General features: G+C 42.3%; 1 protein-coding gene across 1 annotated transcript in view; it reads left to right on the forward strand.

Moving 5' to 3' along the window:
* Nucleotides 1–24,295, forward strand: part of ESYT2 (extended synaptotagmin 2) — a 79,451-nt gene that overhangs the window by 15,021 nt on the left and 40,135 nt on the right. The window contains exons 2-6 of the mRNA XM_056857315.1: nt 4,844–4,885; nt 6,003–6,137; nt 8,787–8,863; nt 9,925–9,997; nt 10,560–10,649. Coding sequence (XP_056713293.1) covers nt 4,844–4,885; nt 6,003–6,137; nt 8,787–8,863; nt 9,925–9,997; nt 10,560–10,649 — 417 coding nt within the window. The remainder of the gene's footprint in view (nt 1–4,843; nt 4,886–6,002; nt 6,138–8,786; nt 8,864–9,924; nt 9,998–10,559; nt 10,650–24,295) is intronic.

The following is a 24,295-nucleotide window of genomic DNA, read 5'->3' on the forward strand; positions in this document are numbered from 1 at the left end:
CCTGTTCCACTGAGGAACCGCTCTAATAGTTAGGAAATTCTTTCTAATGTCTCTAGGCGGAAACTGTTTTGATTTAATTTCAACCCTCAGTAGGACTAAGGCCTGGTCTAAGCTCCTACTGGAAGAGCTGATGGAGTTATGCTGTTAGTATTGAGTGTATAACAGTGCTCAGCTCTAGCTGCTTCTCAACAGTCCCCCCGTAAAACACAACATACTGTACTTATGCAGAATTGATAAGCAGTTGGATTCACCTATTAAAATACTGAATTCATTACTGAAACATTAAGATAATTCATAACAGTTGTAAAACATTAACGGGTATGCAATTTTTTTGTTTGCGTTTTTTTCACCCTGAAGGCTTTTTAAACCCAAAGCCTTCAAATGTAGGACATTGGTTGGCAAGAAGAATATATTTATTTAGAACCTTTTTATGCTGCCTCTCCAGGAAACCTGCCAGAGGTGGCTTACAAAATAAAATATAATAAAAACAAAACATTAAAAGGTATTAATTAAAATCCGACATTAAAAAAGCCCCAGCCCAGCATAAAAAATGTACATCATAAAATCAGACCACAGACAGCTTAAAACAGTTTCCAGGCTAAAACAGTGTTAAAAATTAACCCCTTAATTAAGAGCCTCGGTGAACAGAAACATTTTGGCCTGGCACCTAAAGCAAAGCAACATAGGCAGCCAGGCTCACCTCAAGGAGACGGGCATCCCACAAGCAAGGTGCTACTACTGAAAAAGCCCTGTCTTTCGGTGCCACCTGCCTCACCTCTGAAGGCGGAGACATAGAGAGCCAGGGCTTGTGAGGCAGATAATAACTGGTAGGCTGGACAACATGGGAGGAAGTGATCTTTCAGCTACCCTGGTCCTAAACTGTTTAGGGTCTGAAAGATAAAAACCAGCACTTTGCATTGTGCCTGGAAACAGATGGGTAACCAGTGCAGATCTTTCATCACAGGGCAGATACAATCCCTATAACCAACCCCTGACAGTAATCTGGCTGCTGCATTTTGGATCAGTTGAAGCTTCCAGCCCCTTGCAGTATATAGGATTCCTGGACAGTCAATCTCCTGTCCAGTTACTGAACAGTTCCAGACCTGCTTGGCAGAGTTAAAGCAACATGTACCTTCAGACCATGCACTGGGATATATTTCTATGGACAGAGTGTATATTTTGTGAGCTCTTGGTGATTCACCCTTCTCAGGAGGTGCATGGCAGCCAAAGGTTTAGTGCAGTACTTCGTACTTGCTCTAAATTGCTAGGTTCAAATATGCCAGTGACATATAACTGTAAAGGGTACTTGCTAGATAGGTACTCAGATCTCAGCCTGGGTTTTTAATAAATTCTGTATTGGTTTTTTTTCTCAGAAGAAATTCTAAGGAGCGGCAGAATATCAAGGGGAAAAGCATAACAATCGTCATCTGTGTAGAGACTGTTTCCCTTATGCTTCAGTGGGAAACACATACAGAGGCAAATATTAGCTGCGTTCTTGATTTCTTCTGTTCATGACCAAAGCAGAATGGATGCCTGCATTTCTTGCATAACAGCTGATAATAGTACATTAGTATTGCAGGTTTTGGCAGGAAAGACAGTAGAAAGACGTAGAAGAGCATACAAGTAGAAGGAATAGGGCTGCTGAAAGCAATTTAAATAGTCCTTAAAACAGGGCAGGGTGGATAAAATCAGTGTTTTAAAATTGGATTTTTAAAATTAAAATCGGATTTTTAAAACTTTAAAATCAGATTTTTAAAAATAAAATGGTTTTTGAGGAAAAATCTAACGATAGTTTAACTAGTTTTCTGTTTAAGATACATTATAGTCCCAAGGTTATTGATCATGAAATAAGGATTGGTTTTTAATTATGTAGCATGAGACTATATTCATGCAATGTTTAACCTTTTTGGTAAATGAACTCCATTAAACTTACTGAATAGTGATTTAAATCATGATTTAAATTGATTTGATTTAAATCAGATCCACTCTGAAACAGGGCAATTTATATAACAATAATCATTTGTTCATATTATATTAATGCACCTCTGTTTTTAAACCCATCATTGCCATGATGGTTGGCTCTAACTTCTGCCAAAGTGGCTGCACAAAGTTGGTTTGTCACAGAAAATGGGATGATTTTTCATGATTTGTGCTGTTACAGGGGATCTGTGTCAACACAGAACTAGCTTTCAAGGTAAGAGATGTTCAGAGGTGGTTTGCCATTGCCTGCCTTCATGTCATGCCTCTGGTATTCCTTGGAGGTCTCCCATCCAAATATTTGTCAGGGTCAAAGCTGAGTGTGCATGACTGGCCCAAGGCCAACCAGCCAGTTTCCATGGCAGAGTGTGGATTTGAACCTGAGTTTCCCAGATCTTTAACCATTACACCACGCTGGCTGTCATATATTGGGCGAAAACGCATGGTCGCTTTAGCCTCCTTTATTCCCTGATTCAGCCAGGATTCAGCCAGGATCGAACGCACGTTCTGCGAAATGCATGCGTTCGATCCTGGCTGAATCCTGGCTGAAACGGAATAAAGGAGGCTAAAGCGACCATGCGTTTTCGCCCATTGTTTTTAGCAAGCCTTAGCATCTTCACAAATGTGACTGTCAAGATGAAGGTCGTAGAACAGGACAGTGTTTTATCTTTCTCCAGTAATTGTCATATACAGCAGCATTAAAACTGTTTTAAAATAATCTTGGTTAAAGATTTTTTTAGTTTCATTCTATGTACTTTCCAGACTACTTCTTGGTTGTTGGATGCATCATGCTGAAATAAAATTCTCAGCATTTTCTGATCAGGATTAAATCTGGTTTTTGGTTTAGAAGCGAGAGTAGGTGGGAACTGACACATTTTTTTTTTTTAAAAAAAGATTGTAAATAACCCTTAAGAGTGTATGTGTGAATCTGGCTGTCTTTTAATGTGTGCGTTAGACTTGGCTGCCCCATGCGTTTGAACTCGGTATAAATAAAAGATCACATTCTAGTACTTAAATGCATCCAGTATACATTATTGATAGTTCTCATGTACTTAAGCTCATTAAGAATGAAAACAATCAGGAACAAATAGCCCTTTTAGTTGAGGCCGTATTGGGTTTGAGATGAAATAAAATTCTGTATGCTATTACAGGAACCATGCATGGCTCCGCCAGCTATTTTTTTTCTGTACTGAATCAGCATCACCAATTTAAATAAGATTGTTAGCAAAGTTGGCCAGCAAACCCTGATTCAAAGGGATCCCCAGTGCTGATCTAACCTTTTACATCACTGTTAAGAAATTCCATTCCTGGTCTCTTGATATGAGTTAGTAAGTGAACCATGAGTTGGTAAGTGAACCTGATCAGACATCACCTTTTAGAGGGGTAGTCCCCATTGCTAGAGAGCCAGGGTGGTATAGTGGTTAAGAGTGGCGGACTCTGGAGAACTAGGTTTGATTCCCCACTCCTCCATATGAAGCCTGCTGGGTGACCTTGGACTAGTCACAGTTCGCTCAGAACTCTCTCAGCCCCACCTGCCTCACAAGGTGCCTGTTATGGGGAGAGGAAGGGAAGGCAATTGTAAGCTGCTTTGAGACTCTTTATGGTAGAGAACGTATTAATTTAAGCTTATTAAAGACGTGTCTCTCCATTGGACCCCTTATTTATATTACAGCCTGGCAGCAGGAGTGTATGAGTTCCTCAGAGAGATTTCACTATTGGAGAAATTAAGATTCTTCTTGGACTTCGCAGCTTCTGATAAGGGCAACTAATCTTTTCTTTCATTTCTCCTAACTTAATAGTGTTACCAGATGTGCCCTTCTTGGGAACACATTTGCATGGTGTATTTCTAAAGCTCATGTGAAATTCATTCATTCAGAATTGCCCAGAGGGTAAAGATAACTAAAGTCGTAATGTTGTGAATGTGTTTGCTATGCTTGACAGTGCCCCACTGTTATGTACGCCCTATTGAAAAATCCCTTTCTTTTCTAGCAGTAACTGTGTGCATTCTGGTCGACAGTTATTTGTTTATCTAACAATACTTTTATTGCAAATTCATAGTTTTCAGGACTTCAAAAAATAGATACAACAGAATTTGGTCTTTAGGGTTCACCAGTTAAGTACATACTGGAGAAAAGTTCATTCTCCTTAGTTATTTATGACTGTGTGTGTGTTAAGTGCCATCAAGTCGCTTCCGAGTTATGGTGACCCTATGAATCAAAGTCCTCTAAAATGTCCTATCTTGACAGACTTGCTCAGATCTTGCAAATTGAGGGCTCTGGCTTCCTTTATAGAGTCAATGCATCTCTTGTTGGGTCTTCCTCTTTTCCTGCTGCCCTCAACCTTTCCTAGCATGACTGTCTTTTCCGGTGACCAAAATATGATAGCTTCAGCTTAGTCAGTTTAGCTTCTAGGGTCAGTTCAGGCTTGATTTGATCTATAACCCACTGATTTTTTTTTCTTTTTTGGCAGTCCACAGTATTTGTAACACTTTCCTCCAACACCACATTTCAAAGGAATCTACTTTCTTCCTATCAGCTTTCTTCAGTGTCCATCCTTCACACCCATTCATAGTAATAGAAAATATAATGGCATGAATTAACCTGATCTTGGTTGCCAGTGACTGCTGGGCTTAAATACTTAACATTAGATTGATGCTCCCAGGATTGGTTATTCAATAGTGGGAATTGCCTTCAGGATATATTGTTTATGGGTATGCATGCAGTATCATAACTTTTCAGGCTTTGGTAACTAATTTGTTTGCAGCAATTGAGTATCTTGGAACTTAATTAGTTTGTATTCCCCTATCATTATTACCTTTTATATGAAAGATTTTTTGACTAATTATTTGCTACTTTTTTTTTGTTAGGTTCACTTTCCAGACACAGAGAGAGCAGAATGGTTGAATAAGGTAAGATGACTCCGTGTTTCAGAATAAAATTTATATTGTCTGTTCACATTTAGCCTATTATCTTTTGGCCAGCTTCTTTAGTTTGCCACACACACTCTACTCTTTCTTCTGGAAGCTCAGAGTATCTTTGTGGGATTTGAAGGGTCATTAACAAATGTACAGAATATGGAGTAGATGACCAGTCATCTTCTCAACCTGCTTACCATCAATATCTAAATTCTCAACATGGCCAAATCTGTGGATACAACGCTACAGATTGGAGGCATGAACAGATGTTAGATGTTTCTACAAACATGAAAACGTCCCAGGCTTGCAGAAAAACCAGAAATCTTTTTTTTTTAAAGTGGAGGTTAACCCCCCAAATAATAGAAGCAGTTCCTGTAGCTTTAAGAAATGAGTGCCATTGGCCATTTTGGGGGTTGCTAGACAGCCACAACAGTATTGCCAGCCTTCAAGCCTTGGTTTCTTTCAGTAAAGGGCAGGGACCAGGGCCATTTCCAGGACATTTTTGGCCTTTGAGAGAGGACTTGTTGAGGCTAGGCCTGGCAGTAACCACCAGGTGACCTGATACCACACAACTTGGATGACTTACCCAGGACTAACTGCTTGCTCCTGTTCAATAGCAGCCACCCCACAAAAGCCGTTGTGGTGTAGTGGTTAGAGCTGCAGCCTAGGATCTGGGAGGTTCGAGCTTGAATCACCACTCTGTGATGGAAGCTACCTGGGTGACCTTGGTCAAGGGCTCACCTTGGTTGCTTGAAATGGTTTGGTGTTCCAGTGAATGCCAGGGGGTTGCTTACCACTAGCCTAAGCCTTAATTTTATCTGTTTATTGCAGACGCCAAAAGAAGTCCGCTTCCTTACCTGTATTGGCGTGCAATCTTTCATGTTCAAAAATAGATTTTAGTTCATAAAAAGTGTATGTTAATGCAGTTAGACACATGGAGCCCTGGGGATGAATTACCGCAAGAGCAGTTTTATGAAATTGCTAGGATCTGAAAAGGTGATCTCAGTGACCGATTGTCCAGAAATTTAAGAAGTTGTCTTGTGAACTGGTTCAGTTTGTGTGATCATATTGCACACAGTTGAATGCATACAACACCTTTTTCCTTTCTCAGACCGTGAAACACATGTGGCCTTTCATTTGCCAGTTTATTGAGAAACTTTTCCGTGAAACAATAGAACCAGCGGTGAGAGGAGCAAACAGCCATCTGAGCACCTTCAGTTTCACAAAAATTGATATAGGTAATCAGGTAAGTTTCGGCTAGAATAAACTGTACATAATCTCGGTGCATTTGGATTCTTACATGAATAGAGCACCCTTTATTTGCTTAAATGTGCCCGCAGTTCTGACATGGCTGATTATGGGAACCAAGTAGGTTGCAGAAGAGAGCTCTGACTCTTGAAAGCTTATACCATGAAAATCTTGTTGGTCTCTGAGGTGATACAGGTCTAGAATCTAACTGCTTTAACTTAAGTTCTTCTGCTTAATGGGTGATTATGCTGTGGCAAAGCCTGTCCCCGAAATGATTAAAAAGCTAAAATTTGTTGGTTGAAACAAAGCAATTCCAATTGTGTAGAACTTTTATTAAAATATATTTTTGCTTTTGAATTTTTACAATGATTGCAGTTTAGCTGATGTAGTGGTATGCTCTGAGATAAATATTTAGATCGTGTTTGCTGTACTGATAGTAACAATATGGCAAAATATTGAACTTTTATACAGTGCAGTTACCTGCAATCTTCTGTGCTTTGGCACACATGTTTTCTACGTGTTTTCTGCATGCTGTTTCCCTTCCTGTCTTGCTAGTGGTTGATCAGTTGCTTGATTACTATTGTTGCTATGGTGATGAAAAAACAGAAGTAAAAAGATTGCAGAAAGTAAACTGCTCATGTTACAAGATTATTTAAGATTTTAAAATTGGTGCTTGTACTCTCCATGTACATTAAACAAATATTGCAATTTGGTTTGCAAAAAAAATTGCTCAGTACATACATTCATAAAGCTCTAAAGCAATTCTGCTCACAACAGATACTGTTTGATTACTCAACTCAGATATTTATTGACTCAGTGGCCGGCAGCAGTGGATGTCCTGCCGCAAAGATTGTAGTTCAAATATTAGTTCTTGGGTTAACAGTGACTGACAGTGCAGTAAGCTTTTGGACAAAAATAGCTTGGAAGAAGGGCAGTGGGTAAGTGGGATTGGACAGAGAGAAGGGGGGGAATGCATCTACTGAAGAAGAAGAGTTGGTTTTTATATGCTGACTTTTCTCTACCACTTAAGGAAGAATCAAAATGGCTTACAATTTCCTTCCCTTCCTCTCCCCACAACAGACAACCTGTGAGGTAGGTGGGGCTGAGTGAGCTGTGACTAGCCCAAGGTCATCCAGCTGGCTTCATGTGTAGGAGTGGGGAAACCAACCCGGTTTACCAGATTAGCGCCTGCTGCTCATGTGGAGGAGTGGGGAATCTCCAGATTAGACTCCACCACTCCAAACCACCGCTCTTAACCACTACTCCATGCTGGGGTTTAGGCATTACTGAGGAACATAGTACAGGTTGTACAGGGTGGGCTCCCTGCATGACCAAAAAGGGGATCCCCTTAAGGGGCTCTGGGGGGGTGGGGCGAAGGACAGCTGACCTCAGGGCTGATGCATTGGCCCCAGCCCCAGGAGGATGGTCATGGCTAGGAATAGTGGTTTCTACCACTTCCAGCCCTAATACCAGCCCTCTGCCCTCAATTACCCCAACAGGTGTGTTGGGGAAGGTGCTGACAGCAGTTGGAGTGGTCAGCTGCACCCATTGTCCCCAGCCTATGCTGCACCAGGACCTGAGGGACCTGTAATCAGTAAGGTTGTGGCCTGTTTTATCCCAGCATGGTGTGTCTGTGTTGTCCTTCTTCCCTCCCACTATGGGCTGGTCCCCACTCCAGGCACAACACACACTGCCAACCCTGAAGCCAGGGTTGAGATCAAGCCCCTGTGTTCAGTTTCACTTCTGGCCTAGGGTGCAGCCTTCTACAGATCTGTAACAAAGTTTCATTTTATCAGAAAATGAATGTAGAGTGCAAGGATCGTTTCTACCTCCCTTGACGATTATTTGAGTTGAGTCCCTGTGTTTTAAAATGATTTCTCCCTCCCCCCCTCGGTGAATCTCAAAAGCTGGTAAAAACACAATAGTTTACTCTTACTGTGATGCTGCAAAGAAGTCTGCAGAAATGTTGCACATCCTGCCAGTCCACATGTACCTGTGGCATGCTTATTTGTTCATTTATTGCACTTGCGTCCTCTTAGGGATATTCATGGCAGTGTGGGTAGTAGCGAGCCAGTGTGGTGTAGTGGTTAAGAACGGTGGACTCTAATCTGGAGAACCGGGTTCGATTCCCCACTCCTCCACAAGCAGCCTGCTGGGTGACCTTGGGACAGTAACATTTTTCTTAGCCTCACCTGCCTCACAAGGTGCCTATTGTGGGGGGAGGAAGGGAAGGAGATTGTAAGCCGGTTTGATTCTCCTTAAAAGGTAGGGGAAATCAACATATAAATGCCAACTCCTTTTCTCCTCCTGCTCTCCACACCCCTGTTTGGATACTGTTTTTACCGTAGGAGACCAAGTGAATTAATGAAACAATATTGTATCCTGATATATAGTCTGTAGGACAAAAATAAACTGTTTTGACATACTGCTAATGTCTGTCATTGCTTATACAATCTGCCTCTTGGAATGGGTGGAATTAATTCATAGTGACACATCCAGCATGAGTAGCGCATTCTGTAAGCCACTGTTTCTGAATCTGTATCCATGTCAAGCTGAATTTTACACTTAAGTAAGGGATGAGCTTTGCATTTAAGCGTAATCTTGATAGAAATGTTAAGCTATTATAATGGAAATCCTGTTCCTTTAGCCCCTTAGGATTAATGGTGTTAAAGTGTACACTGAGAATGTGGATAAAAGGCAGATCATTTTGGATCTTCAGATCAGGTAATATATGTGTTTACTTATGCATGAGGGTTATTACAGCTAGTTTATTTTTGAGTATTGTGAAAATGTTGAAAAATGCATAATATGTGACATGTCTTTCATGTTATGGATCTGCTGATTAATTTAGCCTTAAATAGTTCACAGCCATTATGCACTCGGCCGGATAAAGTGTTCTGCTTAACTTGTTGTCCAGATACAAGATCATGTTTCATGTAAGCTGGGGCCTGTTGTGCAAAGACATAAGCCAAGTAATATGGGCTGAAGGACAGCAATGTCATTAACGCACTGTATGATAGAACTAGCTAGCCTTTTCCCTACTTGTTCTCTGTCGACTCCCATTAGGCCTGTTGGTGTTGCAAATGTTTACAGCAAATACGAGACCAAATATGTGCGTATTTTAAGGAAAGTGCCGTAAAATTTTACTGTTAGTGTTTCTAATAGCATGCAGGAAAATTTATTCTTTGGGAAGAAAAAAAACCCCAAGGCACAAATTCTAGTAGGGTAGCTATGTTAATCTATTGTGGCAGAACCAAAATAAGCCTCAGGGCAACCTGAAAGACTAATGGATTGATTGTGGCGTACGTTTCTGCGAATAAGCACAGGTGCTCATAACAACACTCTTAAGATGGTTAATGTGTATCATTTACCACAGGAGAGAAATAAAGTGCATTAGGGTAAAAAGGTATTACAGCAAAATGTGCCGGGGTTGTTTTAGTTTAGTTTATTGTTACGGTCGTAGACCAGCATATGAATAGTGCTGGGATTGTGATTTAGTGAGGTAATTTATAGATCTAGCTCGTGTCAAGGATGATCCAGCAGTGTCCTCTCCAACACATTTCCTCTGTCAAGTTAGAGTTCTTTTGCAGTTGAGCTTAAAATCCACTTTGGGGTGCTGCTGCTGAAGTTACCCGACAACCGTTCCTGTACAAGGCTTTGGCTACCAACATTTGGCCGGAGTCTAGGGCTGATGTATTCTAGAAGAAAAAAAGATGAATAGACTTAGCGGTTGTCAATGTTATCAGTATAATTCTGGTCATGATAAATCTGTGTATGCTTTCCAGTTTTGTTGGTAATTGCGAAATTGACTTGGAAATCAAGAGGTACTTCTGCAGAGCTGGTGTGAAGAGCATACAGGTAAATTTTAATTCTTTTGGACAAGCCATATCACTCCTTTTAATTTTATGAAAATCTGTTTAAAAAACAAACTCCCCCTAAACAGGAAGTGAAACGTTAGCAGTTGTTTTGATCCACTTACCCTAACACAGGGATCCCTAACGTGGCACCCACTGACATCTTTTCTGGCCCCCGCCGAGTGTTTTTAGGAAGTGGGTGGGGCCAGAGAGGGCTTTTGCCCAGCAAGGCTTCGGATTGATTATTGGAGATTTGATTGGCTCTGCAGATTTTTTTAAAAAATGTTGTTTTGGCAGCAGCTGCCAGTACAGCACAAGGATCTGCACTGTGTTACTGAAATTAAGCTGCGGCAATCATTTTGTGGCTGCAGCCAGCATGCTGTGTCAGAATTTCCTAATGTGCCCGCAGGCTCAAAAAGGTTGGGGACCCCAGATTAACACAATTGTAAGTATCTGATATAGGTATATTAACAGATTTGTGCAATCAATAGTATGTTGCTTAGACTGTATCCCTAATTCCTACTAACCTTTTTGTTGACCGATTAATTTATTTTCTTTTTTATTAGATTCATGGTACAATGAGAGTTATAATGGAACCGCTTCTTGGAGACATGCCCTTAATTGGAGCACTCTCTCTGTTTTTCCTTAGGAAGCCAGTAAGTTAAAAAAACTTGTGATTTTTCATTCTCCCTCTTACGGGGTGTTGCTGCTTTATTTTAGTGAACCTATAATGAAGTCTTGGAATGCAGAATCAGAACCTTTTGGTAACAGCGGTCAGCATTCTTAGGACATTTTTATTTTACTGACCAGAATTCTACATGATAGTAACTAGTAACAACTAGTTTCTAAGGTCTGTTTGAGGAGGAGCAGCATGGACCAGGCCTCAGCTACCAATCCCCCAAAGTGAGTTGCTAGCAACTCTCAAAGCAATGGGAACATTCCCTCTCTCCATATACCCTCTTGCCTCTGGAACAGAGACGAGGATCCAGGTGTGTCGTAGGAGCCCACATTTGCTGGGTCTTGATCCAGAGCACTTCACTATGGAACAAGTCATGCATTTAATGATATTGAAGTTCTATATGATAAGGTAAAAGGGCTATACTATGTACTATGAACTGAGTCACTATGAGTAAACCACTTTGAGTCCCTGTGAGAAAGGCAGACTATAAATGTCCTAAAAAAAACTTTAATCGAATGGTTCAGGTAGGCACTTTATTCCACTGTGTTCAGGATGTATTATTTGTTTGCTGCCCTTGTGATCCTGTTGTTGCTGCCTTATTTTCTACTGATATAATAGCATTTTTTCTGCATTGTATCTGAACTAGGTAGCATGTCTAATATGCTGTGTTTATTCAGATTTCTGCAATTTTAGTACATTGATTATTGGCTGTCTCATCATATTGATTGTCTTGACTTTCTTAGAGAAAGATGGGCTATAAATACAGTAAATAAATGAATGCTCAAAACTGTACAACTTTAAATCTTCCCATTATGGTCATCTTCTTTCCATTATGGTCATCTTCTTTCCTACTCTGCAAATGCATACATTCTGTAATCAAAACAATACAGACCAGGTTGATACATAGAAACCATAGATTAATGACACTGGGTTTATCTACTGGATAAAAAGTATGCTGAGATTTTAAATGTTAAAAAGTTGCAAAATCCTGTGCTTCCTAAAACAGGAGTAGATAGAGGTGTAATTGCAGACTATTCAGATTGTAGTAATTAATTCATGGCAAATAAAACCTAACGCAACATAATTCATTCGTGCATTCAACGGAATGCTTTGTCTTCTTTCCATGTCTGCACATCTGCTGTGCAGTCTTGTACAACCTTCATGGGAATATTGGCTTTCACGTTATTTCAGTAAAGGAAGTGTCAAGCCCTCAGGGTTGTTGAAAAGTTGAATGTATGAGCACGGTGCTGTTGTAAGGCTCAGAACAAACAAAGCCTTAGGCAGGACTTCTGTGAATTCGGTCACCTTCTTCTGCTGCTTGTGATCCTATTCCCCATCTCCATGCATCTGTTGTTTCATTCTCTGTGTTCTCTGCTTCCTCGCCCCAGAATATTTAGAGATCTGCAGAAACCCTGTTTCTGTAGAGTTAAGCAGAACTGATCTTTTTTTCTTCTTTATACTGAGTTTGGGATCCTTGATAAAGGATATTCTCAGTTCTGGGTGGAAGGGCATCTTGATTTGTGGGTATTACCATCACGTGCCCAGGGAGGCAGGACCAAATATTTTTTCTTCAGCTTCCTGTCTCCCTGGGCGGGTAACCCAGTTTCCGTCCTGCCTTGTATAGGGTGGCAGCGAGTAGTTTGAGCTCCGTCTTTGAGAGGAAATCTTTACCCTGTGTGTTTTTTCCTTATCTGTTCTTTCCTACCGTAAGGACTCCCTGTTTTTTCCTCCCCCCCCCTCCTGCTGATCTTGGACGCGGTTGCGTCCCCTTTTCCCTCAGACTTCCCAATCTCTCCCCCCCCCGTCTCTTCCCGTTTCCACTTCGCCCTTCGGGCAAGATGGCGGACGGCAGGAGGGATTCGGACTCAGACCTTTTGTCCGAGAGTGATCAAGACCCGGCCCTCGTTGTTTCAACAGGGCGGAGGTGCAGAGATCTCTCTAGCAGCCAGAGCGGCGGCCGCGCAGCACTCAGCTCCGAAGGGGCGGCCGCAGCGAAAAGGTCACTTTGAAAGAAAACTAAAATTTTGAATTCATCCTTTATTAGCTAGAACAAACTATACTGAGTGGAGAAAACTTAGGCAGGAGAAAATTAGTTTTTCCTGAGTATCATGGTAGTTGTGACACTTGAATAACTTGTGGGCTTGACTAGTGAACCAGAGTGTCACATTTAGTTTGGAATAAACTCAAATATTATACAGCCCTGTTACCAGCTACTTTTTGCCTCTTTTAGATTTTTGGATAAACTCAAATACGATAAAGCCCTGTTATCAGCCACTTTTTGTCTCTTTTACATTTTTGAAATGCACAATAAACTGCCTTGCGATTAGCAGTTTGGGTGGGGTAGTTAGAGATTAATCTTCCTTGTAAATAAACTCACAGAAATTAAACCCAAAGATAGTCCCCTGTGCTAGCACCGGGTCATTATTGACCCACGGGGTGATGTCACATCATGATGTTTACTAGGCAGACAGTGTTTACGGGGTGGTTTGCCATTGCTTTCCCCAGTCATCTACACTTTACCTCCAGCAAGATTGGTTACTCATTTTAACAACCTCGTAAGGATGGAAGGCTGAGTCAACGTTGAGCCGGCTACCTGAAACCGACTTCCATCGGGATCAAACTCAGGTCATGAGCAGAGCTTTGACTGCAGTACTTCAGCTTTTACTAACCTACAAAAACTAGGCTGCCTACGGATACATACAAGAATTTTTAAAACACTTTGGGGAGGAACTGACCTTAAACATCTGCTAAAAGCCCAGTTCTGATTACAAAACTAAACAAAGGCAAGCTGAAATGGTAGGGGAAATAATATTTAAGGATGTTACTTTTTACCTTAATGCTAACTTTACAGGAACATAAAGAAACAGAAAAATTATATTCATTGCTGCACTGGACCCCTTCATTGCTGGTTCCCTGTCACAGATGCTGTGTCAAAACTCTTTGACCAAGCTGGTATGGAGCTACAATAAAACTGCAGTGATCTGTAGCTGAACACCCATATTTCTCATCTCTTCTGAATCTCCTTTTATTTGAGCTGGAACTAAAGCTCAGCCCAAGCACACGCAAATTAAGTGCTGGTCTCTAGGCCTTACGAAAGTGGTTCTGTTGGTCATTAAGTACCCTAAATAGCTTTACGGCTTATCCTCAGAGTAAGGAAAAGATGAACAGAAGGAAACGACATCTTCTTCCATAGACAAAGACCTCACTTAGAGTGAACGAGCCGAGTCCTTATCTTATTTTGCTGGGACTTGATTAGGCTAAAAAAAGGGTACAAGCCACAAAGCTCTTTGAAAAACAAAGTTTCTGATTCAAGAATGTTGAGATCTATGAGTAACTCTTGATTGAATTGAGCATGCCTATTGGGTTACTTATGAAGACCTAGAGAAGGTAGGGGGTAGGGAGTGATTAGAGTGACTCACAGCCTGAAACAAATTGAGAGCTGCCATTGGCAACTTCATGAGGTGCACTTTGAGGCTCGCCTGGTGGTGCTTTACTTTCTTTGAAGCACCAGGCTGAAACACATCTTTTTACCCAGGCATTAAATTAGGGGTTTTTTTACCACCTTTTTAATGGTCTACTTCTATTCTATGAATAGTGGTTATGCTGTTTATGTCCAAAGGCTTGCTTTTATATTGTGATGTTGCTTAATAGTAAGCCGCCTCTAGCACTACTCTGAAGTGGTGTTTTTTAAAGAGTGGTAGGTTTCAGAACACTGGATTATTCCAACATGAGAAGTAATAGTTCCGTTGTGATAATGATAGTTCCTCAAATAAGTGTGGTTGGAAAAACTGTTCCTCAATGAAGCCAAGTAAAAGAATTTAAATTCTTTTTGGTACAGCTGTGTAGGCCTGAGAGAAGTCTGAAAAAAAACCCTATCTGTTCCATTTTTGAGGATTTCTTTCTCAATTTGGGGAAACCCTTTGGAATGAGTGAAATTCTTTAAGACGAGACTTTCCTTGCTCTGCATGAGGACAATAAAAATTTATATACAAATTAATTTACAGTGTTAGTGACAAATCCTTTGTATACTGCAGATATATAGCATATTGTCACACTTATAGTTATTGTTCAGATGTGCTAATTTTGTCCACAGTTATTAATTATAATATTGAAAACTTTATTTATGAAGTCCTGCTAAACCAAATCCCCTTGTTCTTGTAAACAGATTATTTTGAGGACAATCTCTTAGATTCATATCATATCAAGCTCTTCCTCTTTTACAGCAGCGACACATGCTTGCTAAACTCAGTCTGCTAAAAGATAGATTAACAATAATCAAAGCCAAGAGAGTGGAGGCCATATCTAGTCCTCTTTGACCAGCATCTCCCCAGATCTCAGCGTACTCTGAGATCAAATGGACTGGCCTCCTCAGGGCGTCTGCCTCCAAGTCTACCTATAGAGCCTCCTCAACAACCCTCAGGTTCAGACTGGAAGACTGTGAGGCTTTTAGAGGATATCACACTTGGCCATGGACATATGGAAACCTCCAATAAACCCCCAGTTGTCTCTTTGGGCCCTCCTGTTAGGTAATCTAATGTTTGTGTTCTGGGAAATAAAACTAGAAATGTTGGGCCAGTGACATTGTTCAAGAACAGCAATAAAGATTATGACATGGAACATTGTAGGATGGGCTAGGAAATTCTCTAATCAACTAAACTTTATGATACTCTTTTCCAACTAAACTTTATGATACTCTTTTCCAGCATAGTACACTAACAGTACAATCCTAAAGAGAGTTATTCCACTCTAAGCCTGTTCATTTCAGTGGGCTTAGACTGGAGTAACTCTGCATGGGATTGCATTGTAAATCTATTGAATTTCCTGACTTCTTTCTCTGTTCCAGCACTTAAACAGAGGAAGGGCCATAGCAGGACTTGCTTGTCTTATTTCTCATGATTTGAAGATACAGTGTACTTATGAAATCTAATTCAGTATCCATATGCTGCTAGTACTGTTATGACTGTTTATGAAGAAGACGAAAAGTTGGTTTTTATATGCCGACTTTTCTCTACCACTTAAGAGAGAATCAAACCGGCTAACGATCACCTTCCCTTCCACCTTCCACAAGACACCCTGTGAGGTAGGTGGGGCTGAGAGAGCTGTTAATAGAACTATGACTAGCCCAAGGTCACACAGCTGGCTTCGTGTGTAAGAGTGGGGAAACAAATCCAGTTCACCAGATTAGCCTCTGCCACTCATGTGGAGGAGTGGGGAATTAAACCTAGTTTTCCAGATCAGAGTCCACCACTCCAAATCACCGCACTTAACCACTATACCAGTGATGGCGAACCTTTTAGAGACCGAGTGCCCAAACTGCAACCCAAAACCCACTTATTTATCGCCGAGTGCCAATGCAGCAATTTAACCTGAATACTGAGGTTTTAGTTTAGAAAAAACAACTCATGCGCCCAGCAAGAATGTGCCCCCCATGCATTCTCTCCAGGAGCAGAGGGCACCAGCACTGCCACCCTGGCGGCAGTTTCCCGGCGGGGCAGTTTTGCCGCCTTTGCCCATTCCCAGGCGCTGAGTGTGACCAGGTGAGCCCTCTGCACGCGGTGCCAGGCAAGGCAAGACAGGAGGCCGCGGGATGCAGCGAAGGGGAGGCGGGCAGAGAGTCCCTTCCAGGCCAAGCAACCCCCCCCCCCAAGCCTGGAAACCGCTTACTGAAGCTCCAGGCTGGGGGTGGGGGGGCAAGGCTGGTGGATTCGGGGACTCGAGGACAGGCTTGATGGATGAAACGGCAAACCGGCGCAGACAGAAAGGTGCCGCTCGTTGATTTGCCTTTTCTTGGCACATGTGGATAAGAACATAAGAAAGGCCCTGCTGGAACAGACCAAGGCCCATCAAGTCCAGCAGTCTGTTCACACAGTGGCCAACCAGGTGCCTCCAAGAAGCCACAAACAAGACCCACCGCAGCAGCACCATCCTGCCTGTGTTCCACAGCACCCAATATAATAGGCATGCTCTTCTGATACTGGAGAGAATAGGTATGCAGCATGACTAGTATCCATTCTAACTAATAGTCATGAATTGCTATTATTTTTTGCCTGGCCAGACCCCATGGCCCTCGGAGACCCCTTCCAGTTTGTCGCGGGGGCCACACGGCCGTCCGCTCGCAGAGGGGCTCCTGGCTGCCGACTTTGTGAAGGCAGCCCCCCCCCGCGCCTCCGGAAGGCTCCTTGGGGCGCCACCCACAGGCCACAGCTCTGGGCTCAGAAGCGGGCCTAAGCAGCGGGGGCTGGCCAGGCACAAAAGCCCGGCCATGGGAAACGCAGCTGGCGCCCGCCCCGCAGGCAGCTGCTCCGCTTGCCCCTTCTGTCCTTCCCAGGGCCGTGGAGGGGGGAGCGCGGGGGCCACCCACAGCAGGTGGGGGCCTGCAGAAGGGCAGTGCCCATTCTTGCTCCTCGCTTGGGGCGGGCTCCCTGCTGCTGCCCTCGTAAGGCCCTCGCCCGCTCCAGAGGGGAGCCGGCCTGCACTGCAGCCTCCTTCCCACCAGCTGCCCCGCGAGGGGTGCAGCACAGCATTCCTACGGGCAGGGGCTGGGAAGGAAGCGAAAGGGCGGTGGGGAAGTGGATGCCGCCGCGGGTTAGTCTGCCAGCGGGAGCAGGGCAGCGGAAGGGGGGGAGGGGAGGGGAACTTGCCCGGCGCCCAACTCCTTCGCAGCAAGACAAGCAAGTTGGTCCTCCCCTCTCCCACCCGTCCTCTTCTTTTCTCCACCCCCACTTCTCTTCCTTGTTGTCGGCGCTAGGCTACAGCCTCCCCCATCCGAGGTAGAGATGGGCGGGGCTGAGCCGGAGAGCGGAGTGGGAGCCGACGAACAGCTGAGCTGCAGCCAAAGCTCAGCTGAGAGAGGGAGGGGCCCAGACGCTGACCCGGGAGGCCTTTTGGAACCCTGGAAGTGCAGGACGGGAGGCTCGGGAGGGGGCGGACGTTGCTGCTGTGCGCCTGGCCCTCTCACGCAACGGCAGCGAGCCACTTACCCCTGCGTGCCGGCAGAGAGGGCTCGGCATGCCAAGTCGGGCACGAGTGCCTTAGGTTCGCCAACACAGCACTATACCATGCTGGCTCTTAAAACGTCTGTACTAAAAAAAGTATTTTCTATTTACAGCTTATTTTTTTCTGCCACTTAAATGGCAAAAACAAAAATTCTTGTACTATGAGTAGCAGTAGGGTTGCAGAGATTTACAATGGTTGCTCTCTCTTCCTCTGTCTTTAGTATTGGCTTTATTTGCAACTTTTATTGTGGAAAATGACTATCTTTTAAATTTCATAAGTAAAACTTCCTATGTGCTAAGTTATAAATCTTTAAACATGATATAAAACATATTTAGGCATAATAAGAAAGGATTGCATATGTTCCAGTTTCCTCCAAAATTTCTGGTGTTTTTATTTTTTTCCAGGGGGATGAGGGAGGAGGAAAATAATGCTAATGCTATGGCTTCAGAATTTCCAGAAACTTTACATCTTCAGTTAGCAAATCCACCTGTCTATTTATTATACTTAGGTTTTCTACCAGTATTTTAATGTGTGTGTGTGTGTGTGTAAAGTGCCTTCAAGTCGCAGCCGACTTATGGCGACCCCTTTTGGGGGGGGTTTCATGGCAAGAGACTAACAGAGGTGGTTTGCCAGTGCCTTCCTCTGCACAGTAACCCTGGTATTCCTTGGTGGTCTCCCATCCAAATACTAACCAGGGCCGACCCTGCTTAGCTTCTGAGATCTGACGAGATCAGGTTAGCCTGGGCCATCCAAGCAGTTTAAATTTGATTCGTACTGTACTCATTTTGAATCCCATAAATAGGTCTGATTGTAGGGCATCCAAACATATTCCTGAGCAAAACAAAACTAGCTACCATCTAAAGTTTTTTTCCCCAAAAGATGAAATGGTCTTACCAAATTTACTTTAACTGTTTCTTGATTGGTTGGCTAAGCTGTTAATGGATGTGGATGGTTACATTTAGGAGTTGTTATTCCACCCACTTTACTGCTATAGTCAATGGGGAAATAAGTTGTTTTGTGGGGGAATGCTGACAAATGTTTCAGTTGAAATAATACTTGTTAAGGAAATGTTGAAGATGTGATCAAAAAATTCCTTCTTCATTAGAAAATTTTGATTGGATGTGGTCAATAAAAACAAGTGTGTTCTTGGACTGTACTTGCTATCTTGTTTTATGGTCAGAAACCTGTTTCCTCACTGATGCAAGAATCTTCCACATCCCGTTTATTTTTGTCCCAATAAAAACAAAGCGGTAACTTTGATTTCCTGTTTTGACGTGGAACGTATGTAAATTTGGTATATTTAAACCTTTAGTCTTCTTGCAAGAAGCAGAAAAAAAACCCACCATCTCACAGAAAAAAAGACATTAGGTATGGATTGATGTTTTCCTGCTAGATGTACGTTTGCTTTTCAGAATCTTTTGAATTTGCAGCTTGAATTTAATGCACACATTTTGAATCCACTCTCAAGAAACATCCTCATAGTCAGTGCTACAGTTGGGACTATCATGCATGCTAATCCTAGTGGTTATAAACACTAACTTTGTGCTAATAAGTGCCAGATGCAAACCTTCCAACCTGTTTGTAGCTGGAACTCTTTTTTTCAAGTGCAAGATTGTAGTTTGGTCTGCATATCATTCTGTTTACATGTTTGGAGAAAGAGCCTCACAGAATGTTAGATCTCACTAGTGAGCTATGGAGCCTGCTGTATAAACAATTTAAGCCAAATCCAGTTACAGCAAAGGGTTCCAAACGTTAATCTCCAGCAGCTTTATGAGACAAAATACAGTCCCCATATGTTCATTCCTCTGTACAGTCTATAGCATGGGGTAGTGGGTAAGAGCGGTGGTCAATAGTCTGTAGAACTGGGTTTGATTCCCACTCCTCCACATGAGTGGCGGACGCAAATCTGGTGAACCGGGTTGGTTTCCCCACTCCTACCTATGAAGCCAGCTGAGTGACCTTGGGCTAGGCACAGCTCTCTTAGAGCTCTCTCAGCCCCACCTACCACACAGGGTATCTGTTGTGGGGCGGGGCAGGGAAGGTGATTGTAAGCCAGTTTAATTCTATTTTAAGTGGTAGAGAAAGTCAGCATATAAAAAAACCCCTCTTCTTTCTTCTCCAAGGCTGGATCTGTTCAGGTTTGTTTGCCACCCACATGCCAGTTTTGCCCGTTTAGTTGGTTCTATGGAATTTTTATTTTTGTGTGTTTGTTTTCATGTAACTTCCAAATCCTATAAATGATTGAACACCTTCAGAGATCAGATACCACATTTGGAAGTTGTTCCCTAGTGCAAAAGGCAATTCAAACTGAGTTCATTGTTCCAATTAAAATAGACACACTAGGCAGATCATGAGAGGGAGGGCATCTTGGCCATCTTCTGGGCATGGAGTAGGGGTCGCTGGGAGAGTGTGGGGGAGGTAGTTGTGAATTTCTGCATTGTGCAGGGGGTTGGACTAGATGACTCTGGTGGTACCTTCCGACTCTATGGTTCTATGATCTGGATACATCACCAGTAGCTGAGTTTTTCCATTATTTCCTTAAGAATCAGGAAAAAAATAGAAATGTATTTTGAAGGCTTTGACAACAGGGTATTTTTCGCTGGAAATAATAAAAAGGCTGTTAAGGCCATAATATTCTCAGAAATTCGTGGGACTCTATTACAAGAATAATCCTATCAATACTGCATAGGATTGGTTACTTGGGGGACAGAATTGGAGATCTCCCTCACATAGGGCTGTCAATCTCCAGGTAGTGGCTGGAGAGGTCCTGCTATTACAACAGATCTCCAGGTGACAGAGGTCAGTTCACCTGGAGAAAATGGCCGCTTTGGAAGATGGACTCTATGGCATTATACCCCAAAGTCCCTCCCCTCCCCAAACCCCACCTTCCTCAGGCTCCACCCCCAGATCTCCAGGCATTTCCCAACCTGGAGCTGGCAACCCTACCCACAGAAGGGGATTGGTGAGAATCACTCATCTCCTTGCGCCTGTGGAAATCTAGGTGGAAACAGTGTTTGGAATATTTGCCACACAGACTAGAGCTGTTATATTCTTCACATTCCCAAAGGCTGGGAGAGGGGAGGAAAAGTTTTCAATGTAATAGTCAAGATCCACACAGTGAATTAAGCATGATTGCAAAGTAAAGGGGATTAGCACTGGCAAATGATTTTCAGTGGACTTTCCAAGGCAACCTGAAGGCATGCTATAGTTAACATGTTCCCTATAGTTAACAAAAACTGTTCAAGATGTATCACACTTTCATTATGGCTGGCTTGTGTTTTTCATCATGCAGCACAATCTGAATTAACTTTCATCTAGGATCTAAATTTTACTATAGAGCTGTATTATTCTCCTAGATCTTGAATGGCTGCAGCCAAAAAAAAACCCTTTTCCTGTATTTTTGTCACGGGAAAGGCAGAGGAATTATTTGGCAGCTAGTTAGGGATCCCCCCCTCATATTTTCCAGTCCAAAGCAACAACTGGCAGTAATTCAGCATACTCTGCAGCCAGTATCTGGCCTTGGTGACTATATATGGCTACATTGCTTAAATTAATAATTCTGAACATACTTGCCTAATGAGTTTGCTTAAGCCTTCTATGGCTTGTGAGCTGTACAGAAATTTTATTACAAAGCCCCTGCTTTGTACTTTCCAAAAACAAAACAAAAAACATTAGTAATCTTGTTCATGTAAAAGAAGATGGCCAAACTGTACATATCAAGATGTGTTTTCCAGCCAATACTGTGTGCATGTTTTTAACTAAGAGCAAGCAAGCTTAAGAAGCTTTTGAAAGCTTTCTCTATTCTGATAACTTGTGCTAAAATTTGGAAGGGGAAGTTCACCAATAAAGCAGAAAATATGAAACTTTTGGAATTTTGTTTCATGCTGGTAAGTTCAGCTTCTTTTCATAAGAACAGATATGCTCCTGACTGCCTTTGTAAGTCCTTTCCCAACCTTAGAAAAGTTCCAAGTGTGTGAAGAGGGAAGCTTTCATGCATATGTATTCCAGCTATCCTATGCAAGTCTTTAACATACATGAACACACAAAGCTGCCTTATACTGAACCAGAGCCTTAGTCCATCAAAGTCAGTATTGTCTACTCAGACCAGCAGCGGCTCTCCAGGGTCTCAGGCAGAGGTCTTTCCCATCCCCTACTTGCCTAGTCCCTTTAACTGGCGATGCCGGGAATTGAACCTGGGACCTTCTGCATGCCAAGCAGATGCTCTACCACTGAGCCACGGCCCCTCCCTTCAGGGAGTCCTAGCATCTGGGTCCTCTTTTGCTAAGAGATTTGCTTGTCATGGAAGTTACTTTATGCTTCAGGTAGGATTTGGGAAATAGTGTGTGCCAGAGGTGTTATGTAGAGCAAGTAATAAGCTGAGTAAAACAAATGTGTCTTCATTGCTCAAGTGAGCAGGTGAAGCCCAGGGTCGCCTGATCTTAGAATTCGCCCCCTCCTCCATACTGTGTTTCAAGAGCAGTGCTAACTAATCTCCTTGCCGGCTGATGCGTCCTCCTGTTTGTCAGTGTCATTTGTGACTAGCAATTATTTGAAGTATTGCTTGACCTTTTGAATGAGTCAGTAACAAAGAATCTTGTTGAGTGCTGTTAAGGCATGATGTTAGGAAAAAATTAGACATTCAAAGGAAAAGAGAAACAGAACCACATAATTCCTTCCAGTCATAATTGGTTTATTTTCCTCCCCTCATAAAATGCTAATAGCAAAGCTACTGACAAACTAAATATATGTACCTTTCCATCTTTGTCATGATTGTAGGGCAGCGTGTTCACAGTTTGGTAGAGGTCCTGTAAAGATACCACCTTTAGCACTGAGAACAGAAGTTGTTTCTCTCTTTTGGCACCTGTACTTTCTCATTTTTTGGCTTTCTGGGAGGGGACTTCAGTGCTATAGAGTCCGACTCCTGTGGCCATTTTCTCAAGGGGAACTGATGTCTATCGGCTGGAGGTCAGTCGTAATAGCAGCAGATCTCCAGCTAGTACCTGGATGTTGGGGAATGGCATCACTGTAAATATCTATATATCTCATAGAAAGAGCACCTATTCAACTGGCATAATGAATTTCCAAGATTGATGAAGCAGCAAAGAGAAATGGGACAATACCGGAAGTCCATCTCTGTTTAAACCTTGGATTCCATTGTCATTGTGACTGCTACAGACAAAATCAAATGGTGCAATATCTGTTTTGATGGAATATTGAATTTCATGTTTGCCAAACATTGTATGTTTGCTAATTGTGCATAAGCATGAGCAATTGTAGATTGCAAGTTTGTATGTTATATGCCTACAGAATATAACTATATTGAAAAGCACTTGTTTTTGGTCATATGTGCTGATAATTTTGTAGTACCTGGATGTTGGCAACGCTATCCTGATGTCACATACTGGCCTAAGGATTAGTAGGGGAGGGGTTTATCAACACCTAGTTCTTCCTCCTCCTGTCAGCTCCCTCTCTTACACCCTGCGGAAGGTAGCCGTGTGCCATTCTCCTTGGTCCCCTTCTAGCTGCTTTTAAAGATGGCTGACAGGCCACACTTACCCTTTTGGCTTCTGTGTCCTCTCATGGGGATCCCGTGGGCGGCTGTGGGGTAGGCCAGTCAAGCACTGAGGCCGAGTCTGGCCTCCCCCTGAGCTGCAACCCAAAGCCATTCAGAATTGCCACTAGTCGGTTGTTGTGGTAGTGGTGTGTTCTTTTTTAAAGACACAGGTTTCCCGGATGACCTTCTCTGCACCCTGGAACAGCTGACTGGGGTGGCTTCTTGCCTGCTGACAACAGAACTTTTTATCCCTTTGAGACAATGGAACAGTTGTGAAGTTCAGCATTTCTGTTTGCCTCTCTTTATACATTAAAGGACACTAAGCAGGATCGCTTACTTTGAAGACTAAGTGCCTGGAACCTTCAAAAAGCAAGAGATGATAGTCACTGGGCAGAATGTTAAATGGACATTAAATGCCCATGCTGTTTGTTGGTAATGCTCATTGTTTCCAAATAAAAATTATAATTTGTAGCTACATCATCATATTTATAATATTTGACCTCAGATATTAGCTATTTTTGCCCCTAACTCATTCATACATAGAAAAAACTGTTTTGATTGTATGTATTGTTTTAACTTGGAAAAAGTTGAGTATAGCCTTTTTATATGTAAAATGAAATGTACTCATGTAACTTAGAAAAAGTTGAGCATAGACTTTTCATAGTAAATTTAATTTTCTTATGTAAAATGATATTTCATTTTTAAATCAGGTTTTTTAAAGTGATATTTAATTTTATCAATCTTTTAAGCAATAAAATACATTTGATTGAAATGTAACTTTAAAAAAATTATTTACTTTTGGCAGCCCTTGTTGGGAGCAGAAGGTTCAGAATGTCATGCCGGTATTATCTCTAGCGTTAACTATTCAGAAACTGCAATGGGTGATTAATAAAAGCAGGAAACTTCTCACTATTTCTTTCCCAGTTATATTAAAACTACAGCATGTTATCTGTATCATCTGTTAAGTCATATGTTTGGCTTATGATATCAGGATGGAGGAGCAGAAGTGCTCTTCTGACAAGTTTCTTAGCTCTTTGCAGAGTTCTGTGTCCACCTGTGATTATTCAGCCATT

The sequence above is a fragment of the Euleptes europaea genome, chromosome 11 (genome assembly GCF_029931775.1).
Source record: "Euleptes europaea isolate rEulEur1 chromosome 11, rEulEur1.hap1, whole genome shotgun sequence".
Lineage (NCBI taxonomy): Eukaryota > Metazoa > Chordata > Lepidosauria > Squamata > Sphaerodactylidae > Euleptes > Euleptes europaea.